The 16,966-nt window shown below is 46.8% G+C and overlaps 1 protein-coding gene across 2 annotated transcripts; it reads left to right on the forward strand.

Annotated features, from left to right (window-relative positions):
* The first annotated feature begins 1,745 nt into the window (after positions 1-1,745).
* On the forward strand, positions 1,746-15,360 carry inhbb (inhibin subunit beta B). 2 transcript variants are annotated; one of them, XM_083777273.1, is made up of 2 exons: positions 1,746-2,845; positions 11,938-15,360. In XM_083777273.1, exons 1-2 carry the CDS (start codon positions 2,440-2,442, stop codon positions 12,807-12,809), a joined length of 1,278 nt encoding a protein of 425 aa, XP_083633399.1. In that variant the 5' UTR covers positions 1,746-2,439; the 3' UTR covers positions 12,810-15,360. The 2 variants fall into 2 exon arrangements, with proteins under 2 accessions (XP_083633399.1, XP_083633400.1); XM_083777274.1 differs by having other exon boundaries at positions 1,746-2,833.
* The last annotated feature ends 1,606 nt before the right edge of the window (positions 15,361-16,966 follow it).

Raw genomic sequence — 16,966 nt, forward strand, 5'->3', positions numbered from 1 at the left:
TCGGCAGCACAACAGGTGAACTTGATCAACCTAGTAACCTACTCAGTGCCCATTGATGTGCTCCTGAAGTTTGAACAGGAAACTAGTCAAATAAAGGTCTGTAAGACCAAACATGACAGGAACCCCTTCACAATAAAAGTTTCACCAATGAACGTTACTTTTATTTTGGGGCAAACTTCTTCTTTTTTTGCCTATTCTTTACACTTACCCCAATCTCTGAAAAAGGCCAGACCGAATAGAGCAAAGGTGACAAAAAGCCTATGACTTCATGTAGCCTACCACCATAATGAATCACAATTATTATTTGTTTATTTAGTTAAAATACAGGAGCATATACCTGCCCTTTTTGTTACATTCCTAAGCCAATAATGCTGCTGCTCTGACAAAACTCAGTCACTATCAGTGCAACTGATTTCTAATGTTATTAATCCATTCTCAAATAGTCTATTAATGGCTAGGTGTGGCGGTGTGCTGTCTGCATGCTCATTTCAGCACTCTGGATAGCCTATTCATTTCAACCAATTGCTTGGTCAGAAGACTGTAGCAATATAAAACTTTTGTCTTTTTTTCTCCTTTTTTGGATGCAGCAATAAACAGCTTGGCAACACACTATTCGGTATAGCTATTCAGCTTTCAGCCTGATGACGTCATGCAAGGCCTGAATGAAATTAGTCCTACAATTTCTAATGGTTTTGGAGACGGGTGATTTAAGTTTGTTTTCATATAAGTAAGGTTTTATGTCAGAAGGTGGCGCCATTTGTCTTCTTTTCCCGTCTAATGGATTATTGTGAATGACTTTGAGCTGCAGCTATAGCATACTTACTGACCAATGTGTTTTCCACACGTCACTCGTTAATTCAATTGTAACTACTTATAGGCTGCTTGAATAAGAAAACTATTCATATCAACATGGCTGGGTGTGTGTCAGAGAGATGTGTAGAAATCCAAATATTGTTTAGACATGTATTGCCCTGCATGGAGACTAGATATCAACCTCATCATGCCAATAATGAGGTTTTTTAAAATAGATAGTTTACAAAAATAGATCAGTGTAATAAAATAAATTGCCTATTATCAATCCGCAGTCAAATGAAATGTGACCAGGTGAAAACTATAGTATTTTTGGCCTGTTTATCATACTGTATTCAGTTGACTATATGGTTTATGCAGTAGGATGCCTATCCTAGGCCTAGAATCCAGCTGCAGTGTTCATTTATTCATAACTCAGGGAGCGTAACAAGTGGACGCGTAATGGTCCATTTGGTTATTTGTAAACCAAACGAATCTGCATCCAAAAGATTCCATCACAGATTAGGCTATATAGCTATGCCAGCAGTGGTGGAAGGGAAGCTACTCAGGTTTTCTTTACTTAGCTAAAAGTATTTGCCTGAGTGAATTGCCCCTAAGATTCCGCTGGAGTTAATAATGGAAATACTTGAAAAAGTTATTATTATTATTATTATTATTTGCCGATTTACAGTAGCCCACTTAACTTGAGTAAATACAGGCTTTCCACCACTGGTTGCCGAGCCTCTCTGGGACAAGGTGGGTTCTTTGCTATGTTAAAGAAAAGCCCCCTTCCTTCCTTCCCACCGCGGTCTCCCTCCGTCTGGCACTGAACTCTCAAGACGTAGTAGTGGATGTAATCCCTGTCGCTCCGTTGGACGACTTCCCCACGTGGTTTTTTTGGGGGCTGTATAAAAACTTTGGTGTGCGCGCGGTGTCCCTGTGTCGTCGTCGTGATTGCAAAGGGGGAATAAACACACAGCACAACAGAGAACACAGCATCTCTCCTCCCAGGACGCACGCTGCGGGCGCACAGGGACATACAGGAGTCATCTCTGGAAAAACTCTTCTACTTTTAAAACAGAAGTCACAGACTGAACTTGGGCTGCCGGATTGGATTCCTATAACACGTTTTTCTTTTAAATTAGTGCTTGAATGGGACGATGGGTCTGCGAGGCTTTTGTTTGTAGACATTCTTCAGAAGAAAAGAAACATATTGAAGTCTCGGCGAGGCAGCGTGCTTGACTTGGTTTGTTTTGATACAGATTACAACAATTTCTGAAATGGTTTTCAAAGCAGGTCGTGGTGCCTCACAGTAACTATAGGCTACTCCACGTCGATTCAAGGGGCTTTAAATCAAACTCTGCATGGAACTAAACCAAACATGAGGTTGTTATTATTATAGGTTGTATTCACGGTAGGATAACTTACACGCACGGTGACCGGAGTCCTCTAACCGCACTCTCACGTCACTTGGGAATATAAAGATTGTGTGCTCACTTTATTTTGGATATCTCGATGCATACTGACTTTGGAACTTGGAATTGGAGGTTTGCCAAGAACCTGTAAAGTAGGCTAAATACATTTTATTTTAAGTAGCTTTGAACGCGAGTACCCGTTTGGACTCTATAGCATACTTGTGAAAGCAAGACAATGAACAGAAGAGCCAGCATCGTGCTGTCGTGTTTGTTGGCCAGCGTTCTGTTCTCGGCGCGCTGCTGCGTCCTGGCGAACGTCAGCGCAGAGCAGCCGCCCCGGGAGTCGTGCGCGTCCTGCGGCCTCAGGTCGCAGGACCAGTCGGAGAGGCTGGACGTGGACTTCCTGGAGGCGGTGAAGAGGCACATCCTGAACCGGCTGCAGATGCGGGAGAGGCCCAACATCACGCACCCCATCCCCAAGGCGTCGATGGTGACGGCGCTGCGGAGGCTGCACGCCGGGAAGGTCCGGGAGGACGGCCGGGTGGAGATCCCCAACTTTGACGGCCAGGCCGCCTACAGCAACGAGGTGCAAGAGGAGACGTCGGAGATCATCAGTTTCGCCGAGTCAGGTAAACAAATGAGTGAGTCCGTCATTACGCGCATCATAAATCATATATAGATCAATTATTTGGCACACAATCCTCATACTATAGGCTGTATCTGACGATACAGCACGTGCAAGGGGGGCTTTTTGCAGCATTAGACTATTATTATAAGCACTAATGATCTATATTCTATAGCATTTATTTATAACAAAATAAAAAATCTGCCTATGTTATAAAATAGGCTATCGCACAGCTGGACCGCAAGCAACAACAACAAAAAACGCAGAGGAGCCCTTGTCTGGCACCGTCGAATGTCATTCATCTTATTACATCACATTTGCAGTCTACTCCGCCTAAACTAGGATTGCGCGTAGCCTGTGTGTGTGTGTGTGTGTGTGTGTGTGTGTGTGTGTGTGTCACGATGAGTTACACTGCGCGCGTGCGTGTGAGTGGCAGTGGGTTAATTCCTCGAGTTCACCGTTGAAAATCAGTCAGAAAAGAAATGAAATGGAAAGAGGAGAGGAGAGTCCTTGGATTACCCCATGGGTTTCTGTCCAGACGGATAAAAACAGCCTCTGAATCCAATTTCATCACCAAAGCCGGACTCCTTCTCTATACTGGCCATATAAAAGACCCTCTTTAAAAGAAGGAACAAAGACCCTCAATCGGTCATTTATCCCTCCTCTCTTAGAATGTGTATCTAACTAATTCTAATTCTCACAAGTCCCAAAGAGAACACTCTTTTCCTTTTTCTTGTGTCTTTCTTGCCCCCCCCCCCCCCCCCTTGCCCTCTCTGTCTCTCACTCACACACACACACACACACACACACACACACACACACACACCCTTAAAGTCATCTGTGCTACAGAGAATCCAATAATTGCTCGTTAGATCGGTGAGAACAGCATCTTCAACACAAACTGTTAGTTTAACAAAAGAAAAACATACAATTAAAGAAACCACAATGGGATGTCTTTAAACTCTTTCACACACGCATGCACGTGCGTGTGCGTGCGTGTGTGTGTGTGTGCCCTGGTTGTATACTTCCACAGTGAGAATGATCCGATTCGGAGTGACGACAAGCGAACAAAAGCAGGGCAATTATTGTCATCATGGCGATCCGGTGCGTTCCAAAACACGTCAACATCCAGCAACAAAACACAGCACACACACACAAAAGAAATCTGCAAGAATAATGCATGAGACATTTGAGTCCCTGGTTTCCTGGGGTGTGGATGGGGGTGGGGTGGGGGGTCATATAGTGTGTGCGCGTGCATGTGCGCGCGAGAGTGTGTACGTGTGTGTGTGTGTGCGTGTGCGTGCGTGTGCGTGTGCGTGCGTGTGCGTGCGTGCGTGTCGTTATAGTGTCCCAAAGAATGCTTTTGTCATTAGGAGGAGGAGAGCAGAGAAGCCTGGCATAACCTTTCTGTTTCTTTCTCTCTCTCCCCCTATCTCTCTCTCTCTCTCTCTCTCTCTCTCTCTACACCTCTGAGCCAGGCTTTGTGTGTTGTTGTACCATAAGACCCCCTCTGCCCCCCTCTGCCCAACTGCCAACCACGGAAAGAGAGATGGAGAGAGGGAGAGAGAGATGGAGAGAGAGGGAGTGAGATGGGGAGAGAGAGTGGGGGGGGGGGGGGGGGGTGGATGGAGAGAGGGAGGAGTGGTGTATGGGTTGTGCCGGTTGTAATAAGGAGGTGCTGGGTGGTGGTGTATTTGGTGTATGGGGATTCTGGGAGGTGTTTGTGGGTGGTGAATGATGTGAGTGTGAAGTGGCAATGTGTAGGCATACACGTGTGTGTGTGTGTGTGTGTGTGTGTGTGTGTGTGTGTGTGTGTGTGTGTGTGTGTGTGTGTGTGCGCGCGCGCGAGTGTGTGCGCGCATGTGTGTGTGGAGGGGAGGAGGTATGACAACCACACTGTAGTTTGACTGGACTTCGGTCACGGAGGAGAGGAGAAGGTAGAGAGAGTTGTGCCAACGTCTCTCCTCCTCTGACACGCTCTGGTGTGCACGGTCCCTCGCCCAGGGATTTGGTGTCCCGTCTCCACGGGAGCGGAGCGGAGAGCCAGGGGGCAGCGAGCGAACAAGGGAAGGAGGAGAGACGGAGGCAGAAGAGATGGAGAGAGGGAGGGAGGGAGGGAGGGAGGGAGAGAGACTCTCAAAGCTGAGCATCTCGATTGCAACCATTCGGACCTGGTGAACTTGCGCTGACTCGTCCAAGATGTGGAATTAAGACTTCATTATTGGATGTCATTAACTCCTTATCCCCCCCCCCCCCCCTCCCCCACTGGCGGATCGAGTTGAGGTTGGGGGGGTAGGGGCAGTTTACTTGGGGACACAGTTCTTTCATGAAGAGCTGTCCATCACTGCGCTCTCCTGGAAACCATCCAGACATTTTCCACATTCGTCTCCCAAGTGTGTGTTTCAGGCCTGAATAGAGGCCCTGGCTGTGGCCCTCGTATGGCTCTATATCCCCATAAATGTTTAAGAATGTCTGTTATTAAAAAACACACACACGTGCGCATGCACGCACACACACACACACACACACACACACACACACATACACACAAACACACACACACACACCCCTCCCTCTCTTCTCTTATCCCCTCCTCTACACAATTAAAGGTTTAAACAAAAGCAAACATGATGCCCGTTAAAGTGGCTTTAAATCCCTCTGGGCAAACAGTATGGCAACCTGACATGTTCTCCTCCCCTGGTCACGCGGCAGGTTTAAAAGAATGCTGAGAAACTTTTATTTTAGACTCAGAGCACCAATTATGCAGAGCTTCTATTAATTATTTTGTGAACCAACCAATTGCTACAAAGTATAGTCGCCTCCATTTTTATGGAACTTTCCGAAAGACAAAGGTAGAGAAATTAGTGATCTCTGTCAAATATATGCCACACTGGGTCACTTTATGAGCCTGTCTACTCAAAAAGACGTGTGTGCATTCATGGTAAAGACACCAAGCTTCCCAGAGCCTCACGTTTCAACACTCTAGGCCAGTGCTTATCAAACCTATTCATATCAAGGACCCCGAAAATCATGTTTGGCCGCATCTGAAAATATTTTGGACCCCCAGAAGTGAAGATTTGTGTTAAAAAAAGTGTCAATGTCACTTTTGAACAAACATTCAAAATACCTACCCTTTCTTCTGACAGCGAGATCATCATCGCGATCCACCGCTAAAGTAAAGGCAGGGATTAGGATTCTGCCTTTTATGTTTGCCGTTATGTTATCTGTTCAGCTTATTCAGTGAGGCTAATTGTACTAATAACACAGGTGACGTCACAATCAAACCAGCAAAGCACTCTGAACATGTGAGAACTAAAGCGCTCCGCCATGAAAAGAAACCCTTTCTGTGTGGACACGACGCACGTATTCTCCTCCTCCTATCTCTCTCACTCCTCTCTCTCCATCTCTTCCTCCCCCCTCCACACCCATCCTGTATGGAATTCCTGGTGAACTGACGCCTCAGGGCTGAAGGGATACCTGGCGCTCTGTCTGTCTGCATGTACACACACATACATACATGCCACACACACACACGCCAGGGCCTCGCCCTCTCTCCTCCACAGCGTGTGGTCCTCCTGTCGACAGTGACATGAAGTAATGAGTCTTCCCTGCCCTTATGGCTCTCACCTCTTCAGTGTCGTCCCCCGTCTCACTCACTCACTCACACACACACACACACACACACACTGTATCTCCCTACCTCCTTCTGCAGAGTGCTGGAAGACATACTCAGATATCTTTACTTAAGTACAAGTATCAATAGCGCAACGTAGAAATGCTTGTAGAATTATTTTGAATAGCATTAGCCTATGTATAAAACAGGGCGAAAATCGTTAATGTAATTTAATAATCTAAATCTGCAGTGCAAAGTAACTATTAATTATGTTTTCAAATAACTGTAGTGGAGTCAAAAGTACAATACCTTCATCTGAGATATAATGGTGTAGAGTATAATGTTATACTCTAGTAAAAACACCTCAAAATTGTACTTGTTTGCTTCCCACCACTGCCCCCTATCTCTCTCCTACCTCTCCCTTGTTCTCTGTTGCTCTCCGTCAGTTCCCTGGCCTGTTGTTGTGTTTGGGGATGCAGGTGGGAACACGCTGAGGCAGTTCTTTATCAACTCCAGGCCACCCAGGTGCCTTTCGTCATTCATTCAGCAGATACACAGGAGAGCCTGTCAGGGCTTAAAGCTGCCTGCGGAACATGGCAGGGCGAAAAAACACCCGTCGTCTGAAAAGAGGGTCACGCGACCAACCACACTATCGTCGCAAGAACAGTGCCGCTGTTTGGTTGACTGTTGAGAGTGGTTGTGGTTTTGTAAATCGCTACTTCTCGGATCCAGTGGACCCTTTTTTATACAAAACATGAATACGTTTGAAAACCTTTAGCAACCTAAATCGTGTCTTATCCCTGGCAATAAAACCATTACAAATAGGGGTCTGCGGCCAAATGCAGGTCAATTTGAGGGTCCTTGGCATGAAAATGATTGAGAACTACCGTCGTTAATAAATGCAGGCAGTCAGCCAGTATCCGCCATGAACAACAACTTAAAAGGGCATAGTCTGATGATAACTCTGTGGCCTCCATTCTTATAGCTATCATTGGCAAGGCATCCATTCGTGCACAAATGAAGCCACACGAATCACATTGCACCATTAAGTGCAAATCAATTGTTAACTTCATCGTTGTTTCCGGCAGGTGTGTCCACTGGGTGCTATTACATTTCTGCTGTGTGATATCGTGCAAGACATGCACTCCAACTTTCATCGTTCCAAGTATTGTTACTATTTTTGGCGCAACACCATTGTACAATGATGTATAAAATAGGGCTTAAGTGGTTAATCAGACACATACATTTTTGTTGATTAAGTAATGCATTTTTGTGTGGATTCTTTAAAAAGAAAGAATAGAAAATAAACAACCGAATAATCAAAAAAGCTAATAGAAAGTTGCAGCTCTAGTGCTGGGTAATGTTTGGCTCGTTTAGGTCTTGCTGTGTATTAGGAGTGCGATCTAGACTTTGTCACAGCAGCCATTATGACATGATATAGTAGGATAAGCACAGGTGGTTCCAATGTTACTAATTAAGGTTACGTTCCATTCGGGTCAAGCAGAGTCATGGTGCTGCCATTGTGCATGTTGGCTCATTGGAAAGACTCCACTACAGTACGCTAGAACCTTAATTAAATGCATGAATTATTAAACCTGTGTTTACCTGCTATTACATGTCGATATGGCTACCGTGAAAAAGGCCTATTGTTCGTCAGGGTTTAATTTTTCTCAAGCCTTTTATGCAGCACTTCAGAATACTTGAGTTCAACCTGGAGTCAAGCAGTGCAGTAAGACTGAGATCACTCAACACAAACATTTTAATTTCATGTGAATGAAGGAAAACCCATTTGGTCACGTATGAGATCACAATGTCACACCCTTTAAGTACATTAACCCTAGCACTCCTATTCTGGGGGGGCAAACATTTGTTGAAAATAGCTGATTTACGAGAGTTGTGACACGTATGCTTGCAGATATCGCTATTTTCGACGTTCTTCTGTTGGTTCAATCACTGTTTTGTTATGGCTTCCTTTAGCTTCAGTTAGCTCATAGCAGAACTGCTCCGTCCATTCCTCTTGCAAACACGTTCAGACGCTGTTCAGACTATGGGTTTTATGGGTAAGTCTCCCATTGGCTTAGAGGCAGCCAATCACGAATAAGTGTCCACTATGGTCGTCTTTATGGTCGTTACTAGAGGTACTATCAAATGTAGTCCAGGCGCTTTTCACCTGGAAAGAACACAAAAAGTACATTTCTGCCCGACAGCATGAGTTCCCCAGATCAACATACTGTTCCCACACCAGTTGAGCCAGATGTCCATCAGACTCCATACAGACTATAGGATGATTTAGACTTAAGTTGCGCACCGAACATAGCAGATCAACAAGCTCACAACACGTCACAGATCAATCAGTGCACCAACACACCCATACTCCCCCAGGCACCTCCCCCAAACACACACACACACACTCCCCCACACACCTCCCCCAAACACCCACACGCACACAAGTGTGTGAAGCTTGTCAGCCTGTGAACTCCTTGTTTTGGGAGTCGTGGAGCTGTCGAAACAGGCAGTCAAGAGGGAGGCAGTGTGTAGAGGGAGAGGAGGTGAGGGGTGGGGAGGCGGAGGAGGGGACGAGGGGAGGTGAGGGGTGGGGAGGCGGAGGAGGGGACGAGGAGAGGTGAGGGGAGATAAGGTGAGGTGCTCGTAGCCTCAGGTCTCTGGTAATTGAACAGTGTTTTCCTTCATGTTCTCTTCAGATGGTTTCAGTAACTGATCCTCCAGCCCTGAAGGCTGCACATTTTCACAGGACCTGATGTTTCATGTATTGGTTTACCATTGGGGAAAGAGGTGTGTGTGTGTGTGTGTGTGTGTGTGTGTGTGTGTGTGTGTGTGTGTGTGTGTGTGTGTGTGTGTGTGTGTGTGTGTGTGTGTGTGCGCTGCCATACTGTATAGCAGGAGGGCTGGTCTGAACAGGTCTGTGTGTGAATGTAACAGACCACAGTTTACAGGAGGAAGAGGTGTGTGTGTCTGTGTGTGTGTGTGTGAGAGAGAGAGAGAGAGGGGGGGGGGGGGGTTAGGGGCCAGCTGTTGACACTGACACACACTAATCAGTGGGCAAACAAAGTAACGGCTTTTCAAAAACACAACGTCACCCTGAGAGAACGAGAAGGAGAGAGACACACACAGAGAAAGAGAGAGAGACAGACACACACAGAGAAAGAGAGAGACACACACAGAGAAAGAGAGAGAGAGACAGAGACACACAGAGAAGGAGAGAGACACACACAGAGAAAGAGAGAGAGACAGAGACACACAGAGAAAGAGAGAGACACACACAGAGAAAGAGAGACAGAGACACACAGAGAAGGAGAGAGACACACACAGAGAAAGAGAGAGAGACAGAGACACACAGAGAAAGAGAGAGACACACAAAGAGAGAGAGAGACAGAGACACACAGAGAAGGAGAGAGACACACACAGAGAAAGAGAGAGAGACAGAGACACACAGAGAAAGAGAGAGACACACACAGAGAAAGAGAGAGGGAGAGAGACACAGAGAGAGAGACGTCCATCGTCCAGTGTCATGTAAATGTCCTTTATTTCTGTCCCATCATGCTTCTCTGTACCAAGCCACGCGCTTGAAAGGCCAAGGTCTGACTGCTTTGTGCTGTCAGTCTGCAGGCTGGTGTGTGTGTGTGTGTGTGTGTGTGTGCGCGCGCTGGGGTGGGGGGTACAGCACAGCCTGAACAACGAACTCAATGAACCCCCTGGGGTTTTGCCTTGTACAGCATCACCTTCTCGGCCCCCACCCCTCTCTCTCTCTCTCTGTATTTCTCTCTCTCTCTCTTTCTTTATCCCTCTCTTCTCTTCTGCTTTCCGTTGCTCTTCTCCTCCCTCCTTTGTTTCTCCTTCATACTCTCTCTCTCATTCTCTCTCATATTTTCCCACTTTCTCCCCTCTGTTTCTTTACCTCCACCATCTTTTCTTCATCTGCCCCCCCCCCCCCCCCCCCCTCTCTCTCTCTTTCTCTCTCTCATTTAAAAACTGGACCTGAGGCCAACTGGGCTCCATCCCAGACCTGGCCTGCAGCAGTTGACCAATCAGCAGCTGCTATGGAGGTCAGCTGACCCAGTGGTTGAAGGAGCCTAGAGAAAAGACAGTGAAGGCAACAAAAAAAAACCCTAGCTCTTTAAAAACCAACCTGCTCCCTTCTGGCTTCTGTAGAAGCTTTTATTCGTGTGTGTGTGTGTGTCGTGTGTGTGTGTGTGTGTGTGTCGTGTGTGTGTGTGTGTGTGTGTGTGTGTGTGCGCGTGAGTGCAACAGACAGATCCACAAGCTCTCAACGCGCCACTGACGCGTTGAGAACCTGCAGACACGACCGTCTCTGCAGCTTGTAGATCTGTCTGTTTTTGTCAATAACAAAATAACCTAGATTACAGGCGGAGATGAAGTGGAGCTCAATCAGTGCGTTGAATCAGCAGCAGCAATAACCTGATAGCTAACTCCACCACCAGCATGTTAGCCTGTTGTTGTTGCTAATGATTTGTCACTCCGTCTTTTCTCTTTTTTTATTTCCCCCCCGACTTCACGGGTCACGCATTGGGTTGTGACGCACATGAGACACGAGACAGCAGTGTACATTCTGGTGTGACTGTGGATTAAAGACTGCATGGGTCCGGACTCGAGCGTAAACAACATGTAGGCTACAGTACATTAGGCTCCCTCCGTCCCTCAGCCTGGTCAGCCAGAGTGAGAGAGCGGCGCGCTGCATGACTTGGAACTTCCCCCCCCCCCCCCCCCCGATGCCTACGGGACTCTAGGAGCATACCATTATAACGAACGAGAGGAGGGGGTTTCCACTTTCCACCCGGCCGCTTTTACGACTTTGCTGCCCCAAATCGATTCGCACAGAAACTGTGTGGAGTTTGAATGTTCTCCCTGTGTCCCCTAGGCCTAGGGTATAGGTATCCTCATTAAAAAACATGCAGTAATCCTGGTCTCTATACTGCCTCCCCCTGGACAGCCGGGGCACCTGATGGAGGGGAAAGGAACTGGTTGGAATAACGTGTTCCTTCCACTCGCTACATCCAATCGTTGGAACTCCCCCTGTCAGGTGAAAAGAAGCGACTTGGACTCCTCATGCATTTAGGAAGCATGAGGTCAGTCCATTGCTCTCCCCAGGTTGGCAGAGGGAGTGAAGTGCCAATGGGTAAAGAAATGGGTTGCAAAATTGTGGGATAAAAAGGTATATTATAAATTAAAAAAAAGACTGCTTCAACTACTTCATAGAGCGTAGTCCCCCAGGGGTCTATACTTGGCCCCCTCATTGTCTTCCATCTACACCAAATACACTGTAGTGTGAAAACCACTGTTTCCCAAACAGTGGGTCAGGAGAACCCATTAGTGGGTTGTAAACCACTGTTTCCCGGGGCAAACGTCTAATCTGCCTTTTCGGTCACGGGCTATAAGCATACCATACTTAGAAAGCTCAACAATAACCTGTGTGTGTGTGTGTGTGTGTGTGTGTGTGTGTGTGTGTGTGTCAACAGACGATCAAGCATCATCCAAGACCAGCCTGTACTTCCTCATCTCCAACGAAGGCAACGCGAACCTCCACGTCTCACAGGCCAACCTGTGGCTGTACTTCCGCGTCCTCCCGGCGGGGCCGGAGAAGGGCCCCCGCCGCAAGGTGACCGTGAAGATCCACTACCAGGAGGCCGGGGCCCGGAGCGTCGAGGCGGGGGCTCCCGGGGGAGGCGGCGGAGACGCGTACGGAGGAGGAGGCGGAGACACAGACGGAGGCCGAGGCGCCAGCGCGGGAGGCCGCTGGGCGCTGGTGGAGAAGCGCGTGGACCTGAAGCGCAGCGGCTGGCACACCTTCCCGATGTCGGAGGCCGTGCGCGCCGTGTTCAACAAGGGCGCTCGCCGCCAGCAGCTGGAGGTCCACTGCGAGGGCTGCGAGGCGGCCAGCGTGGTGCCCATACTGGTGGACCCCCGGGACCCCTCCCACCGGCCGTTCCTGGTGGTCCGGGTGCGCCAGGCGGACGGCAAGCACCGCATCAGGAAGCGGGGGCTGGAGTGCGACGGCAGCAGCGGCGGGCTCTGCTGCAGGCAGCAGTTCTACATCGACTTCCGCCTCATCGGCTGGAACGACTGGATCATCGCCCCCGCCGGCTACTACGGGAACTACTGCGAGGGCAGCTGCCCCGCCTACATGGCGGGGGTGCCGGGGTCCGCCTCGTCCTTCCACACGGCCGTGGTCAACCAGTACCGGATGAGAGGCATGAGTCCCGGCTCGGTCAACTCGTGCTGCATCCCCACCAAGCTCAGCACCATGTCCATGTTGTACTTTGACGACGAGTACAACATCGTGAAGAGAGACGTGCCCAACATGATCGTGGAGGAGTGCGGGTGTGCCTGAGGGCGACGCTCGTCCTTCCCCCATACGGATCCTCTGTTGAACCTTTGGTGGTCCTTTTGGTGCATTCCAGACGTTAATGTACGGTACAGTGTATACCTTATATCTACAACACCGGCAGGGACAAGCTGGCAAACGTGTGTCGACACGCTGCACGGAGCGTGCGTTTGCACGTGCGCACGCGCGTGCACACGACTATTTATCAGACTATAGCGGGCTTTTCGCTATCCGTATAAAGACCTTTGACCTGGCAATGAGCTATGGGAAGAGAAGGGAAGAGTTTTCACCAAATGATATAATATCTATTTGATATATAGATATATATCTATATATCTTATATATAGATATATATATACACTGTATATCTATATATTCTGTCCTCTAGTTTGCCATTCCTAGTCAAAAAACAATGGCTCATCATCTCTCTCATGAAGACCACAAAGCGCTTAAGTAAACAGGGAAAGTGACATTACTGGCTCCACCCTCTTCCTCCTCGTCGCCCAATCACGATTATCTCCACCTCGACCCGCTCTCAAGTACTTAAGCACACTACAGACTATTTATATTTATATATGTGTATATAAATATATAAAGCACTGACACATTCATACGCTTAAAGAGTTCAGAACACCAGCACTTCCCTACTGTCCCCACAGACAGACAGACAGACAGACAGACAGATGCTGTCTGCTGGACAGAGATCAATATCTCCACAGCGTCAGTCATGGACCGACGGCTGTCGCTGTCGTCGTCGTTGTTGCTCTCATCGCTGGTTGGTGTTTGTCGGACCCTAGGCCTCTGGATCCCGGCAGTCTTGACCGGGCCCAGAGTGTCGCAGGCTCTTGTTAGCATGGTGGTAACCAGGTGAAGATGGGATTTCCTTCCTTCCTTTCAAGTGCGAGCTTCCCTCGAACACACCCCAGAGAGAGAGAGAGAGAGAGAGAGAGAGACAGAACCCCACAAACTGCAGGCCTGACCCCGCTGCCTTCAAGCAGAGCTGTCTGTGGACCGGACGGAGGGGCTGTGTGCAGCGCAGCACTTGGCGGAATCCGTTGAAACGCACAACCCTTTTTGAATAGCACTTGCAGAATGAAACATGCCTTCCGAGGGGTACAGAGTGTCCTGTCCTATATCGATAAAACGAAACAAAAAGTGCCACATGAACTATGCAATGTACAGTAGACCCATAACCCATTACTCTACAAACAGTGGTTCTCAGACGGTGTGCTGGGGCACGCTGGTATTCCGCGAGACAAGTCCAGGTGTGTCACGACAATATTTACAACTAACTTATGAATTACATTATTATAATTTTTTATTATCAGTACTTTGTACACACTCATTTTCAAATACAGAGGCAAATTATATATCATAAAAAAAATGTTTTTAACCACTTTCTATCTGTTGTCCCTATTTTGGGCATGTAAGGTAGGGTGGGGGAAAAAAGACTCCCCCTCACCAAAAAAAAGAATACAAAAGAAAAGTGAAATAGCAGATCTGCAAGTCGCGATGCAATGTGTTGTGCTATTTTCACTATGAATCCAGGTGTGTGCCTTGATTTTGACTTGCCCATTGGTGTGCCTTATGCACAAAAAAGTTTGAAAACCACTGATCTACAAGACTGAGCTTCCTCTCTTCCACTCTCTCTCTCTTCCTCCCTCTATCTCTCTTCCTCCCCCCCCTCCTCTCTCTCTCTCTCTCTCTCTCTCTCTCTCTCTCTCTCTCTCTCTCTCTCTCTCTCTCCTTTAGTCTTCAGCTCTTAATCGATACTTGAAAAGTGATCTTTCGCTCTCCTCTCCAAAGCGAAGGGTTTTCGTGATGTTTGCACTGACATGTTGTGGGATTAGCAAGACAAAAGCAAAAGGGGAATTTTGCCCATTTTGAACCTAAAGCCCTTTGTTCTGATTGGAGGAGATAATTGAGTGTAGGGAAAAAATACCCTATGTCATCTGTATTCTGTGAAACGCAGAGTTTGACGTCATCGGGTGTACGCTTGTGTATTTCTCAAGGAAATACATAGAAGAACGTAGGGAGTTATTTTCTCCCATGATCGCCTCACATCAGAACAATGGGGTTTAGTCTCAAAATCGGCCAAGTTTACCTTTAAAGGAAAAAAAAACTGCCATTGAAAAGTTATTTTTATAGAGAGTAAATTGATTTTTTTGTTTCAAATGTATTTTACCTAATTAAAGGAACCAAAGAGGCCAAGAAAGATGGCGAGGCCATCAAGTTATTGTGTACAAGACTGTTTGTGATCACTCGTGGAATGAGGCCTACTTCTATATCAGGGTACGACACCATGATCCCATTTCTTTAGTCCTGTGTTTTCTTTCTGTTTTGTACACTTCACATTTTCATCTTTAATTCAATTGTTGTTGTTTTTTTTGTTTTGTTTTCAGTTTTCTATTTAATAAATAAAAGTTATTTTTAGTTTCTGTTTGAGAAATCATCTAGTCAAATAAATGTCACCTGTACAGTTTATGTAAAATAAATAATAAAATATGTTTCTTAAATATTTTGTAACTTTAAAATAAATTCTGACTCTTATTCCGAACGCATCGTGTCAATTGAAGAGCTCTTGTGTGTTTCCGTCAGCGAATATCCTGTTTCTCAGTCAATTTGTCTCTGAGAATGAAGGTGGGGAAAAAGTAGACAAAAACAAAGACATAATGCACACCCACATACTGTACACGTTTGTATTATTGTACTTGTGAGGACATCAACAATTTTATGAATGCCATTTTTACCCTTTCCCCCCTTGTTGTGTTAAAATGTCTTACTGTAACCCTAAACCCAGAGTAGTTACACACCAGTGCCGCACACCAAAAATAACCGATCTTCAAGATGAATTTCATATTTTGTGGGAGCAACACTGACAACTGACACTAAAATAAATCAGGTATAATTCTAGCACCAACTCCTAAACCTATTCTCTAGATGTCTAACACTAGCCACAACCAGAATCTTTTCATAAGTGTAAGCCTATAACTCTAAATGTCGTCACAGTATAGTTCTCAAATCCTACTATACGTGTTGACATTTGACCCTCTCAAGTAGGCTACAGCAAGTACACACACACGCAGTCATGCACCCACACCTGAGTCTTGGTCCCTACTGGTTAGCACATAAAAAATGAACTATCTGTCTGAACAGTAATTACAAGCGTGATTAACAGCTTCAGTGGAATCCATGTTGACTGCCAACATACACACACACAGTCACACATACGTACCTTCTTGATTCCTTTTGGCTGAGATGTACGCTGCCGTTGGCCCCTGTTTGTGTGCATTTATGTATGTGTGTGTGTGTGTGTGTGTGTGTGTGTGTGTGTGTGTGTGTGTGTTTGTGTGTGTGTGTGTGTGTGTGTGTGTGGATGTGTGTGTGTGTGTGTGTGTGTGTGTGTGTGTGTGTGTGTTTGTGTTACATCACAGTACATATCTTCTACAGAGACACAATGTTTCTGTTTGTCAAGCCAGGGCTTAGATGTTCCATGTGTCAATACTCTATGAAACACCACGACGCCTCGCCTGTCTGTCTGTCTGTTTGCTTGTATGTCTGTCTGTCTGTTTGCTTGTATGTCTGTCTGTTTGCTTGTATGTCTGTCTGATTGCTTGTATGTCTGTCTGTGTAACTGTCTGTCTGTTTGCTTGTATGTCTGTCTGCGTAACTGTCTGTCTGTCTGTTTGCTTGTATGTCTGTCTGTCTGTTTGCTTGTATGTCTGTCTGATTGCTTGTATGTCTGTCTGTGTAACTGTCTGTCTGTCTGTTTGCTTGTATGTCTGTCTGTGTAACTGTCTGTCTGTCTGCTTGTATGTCTGTCTGTCTGCTTGTATGTCTGTCTGTGTAACTGTCTGTCTGTCTGCTTGTATGTCTGTATGTGTAACTGTCTGTCTGTCTGCTTGTATGTCTGTCTGTGTAACTGTCTGTCTGTCTGCTTGTATGTCTGTCTGTGTAACTGTCTGTCTGTCTGTCTAACTGGCTGCCTGCATAACTCATTACCTGCATTGCCTGACTGTCTGGCTGTCTCCGTCTACCTGATTTACTGACTGATGGCTTAATTGACAGAGCAGCGGGCCTGCCTGTGCCAGCCACCCATGTTGGTTCAGTGTTTCTGTGAAACTATACGTGAGTTCAACAGGCATAACAACAACAACCACGGC

This window comes from Protomyctophum parallelum (genome assembly GCF_964188405.1).
Source record: "Protomyctophum parallelum genome assembly, chromosome: 11".
Lineage (NCBI taxonomy): Eukaryota > Metazoa > Chordata > Actinopteri > Myctophiformes > Myctophidae > Protomyctophum > Protomyctophum parallelum.

What these genes read in the sequence shown, in the direction of transcription:
- inhbb (XM_083777273.1), top strand. Translation starts at nt 2,440, where the DNA reads ATGAACAGAAGAGCCAGCATCGTGCTGTCGTGTTTGTTGGCCAGCGTT. An exon ending in CGAGTCAGGTAAACAAATGA is followed by an intron (nt 2,846 to 11,937) that starts GTGAGTCCGTCA and finishes GTGTGTCAACAG; the next exon opens with ACGATCAAGCATCATCCAAG.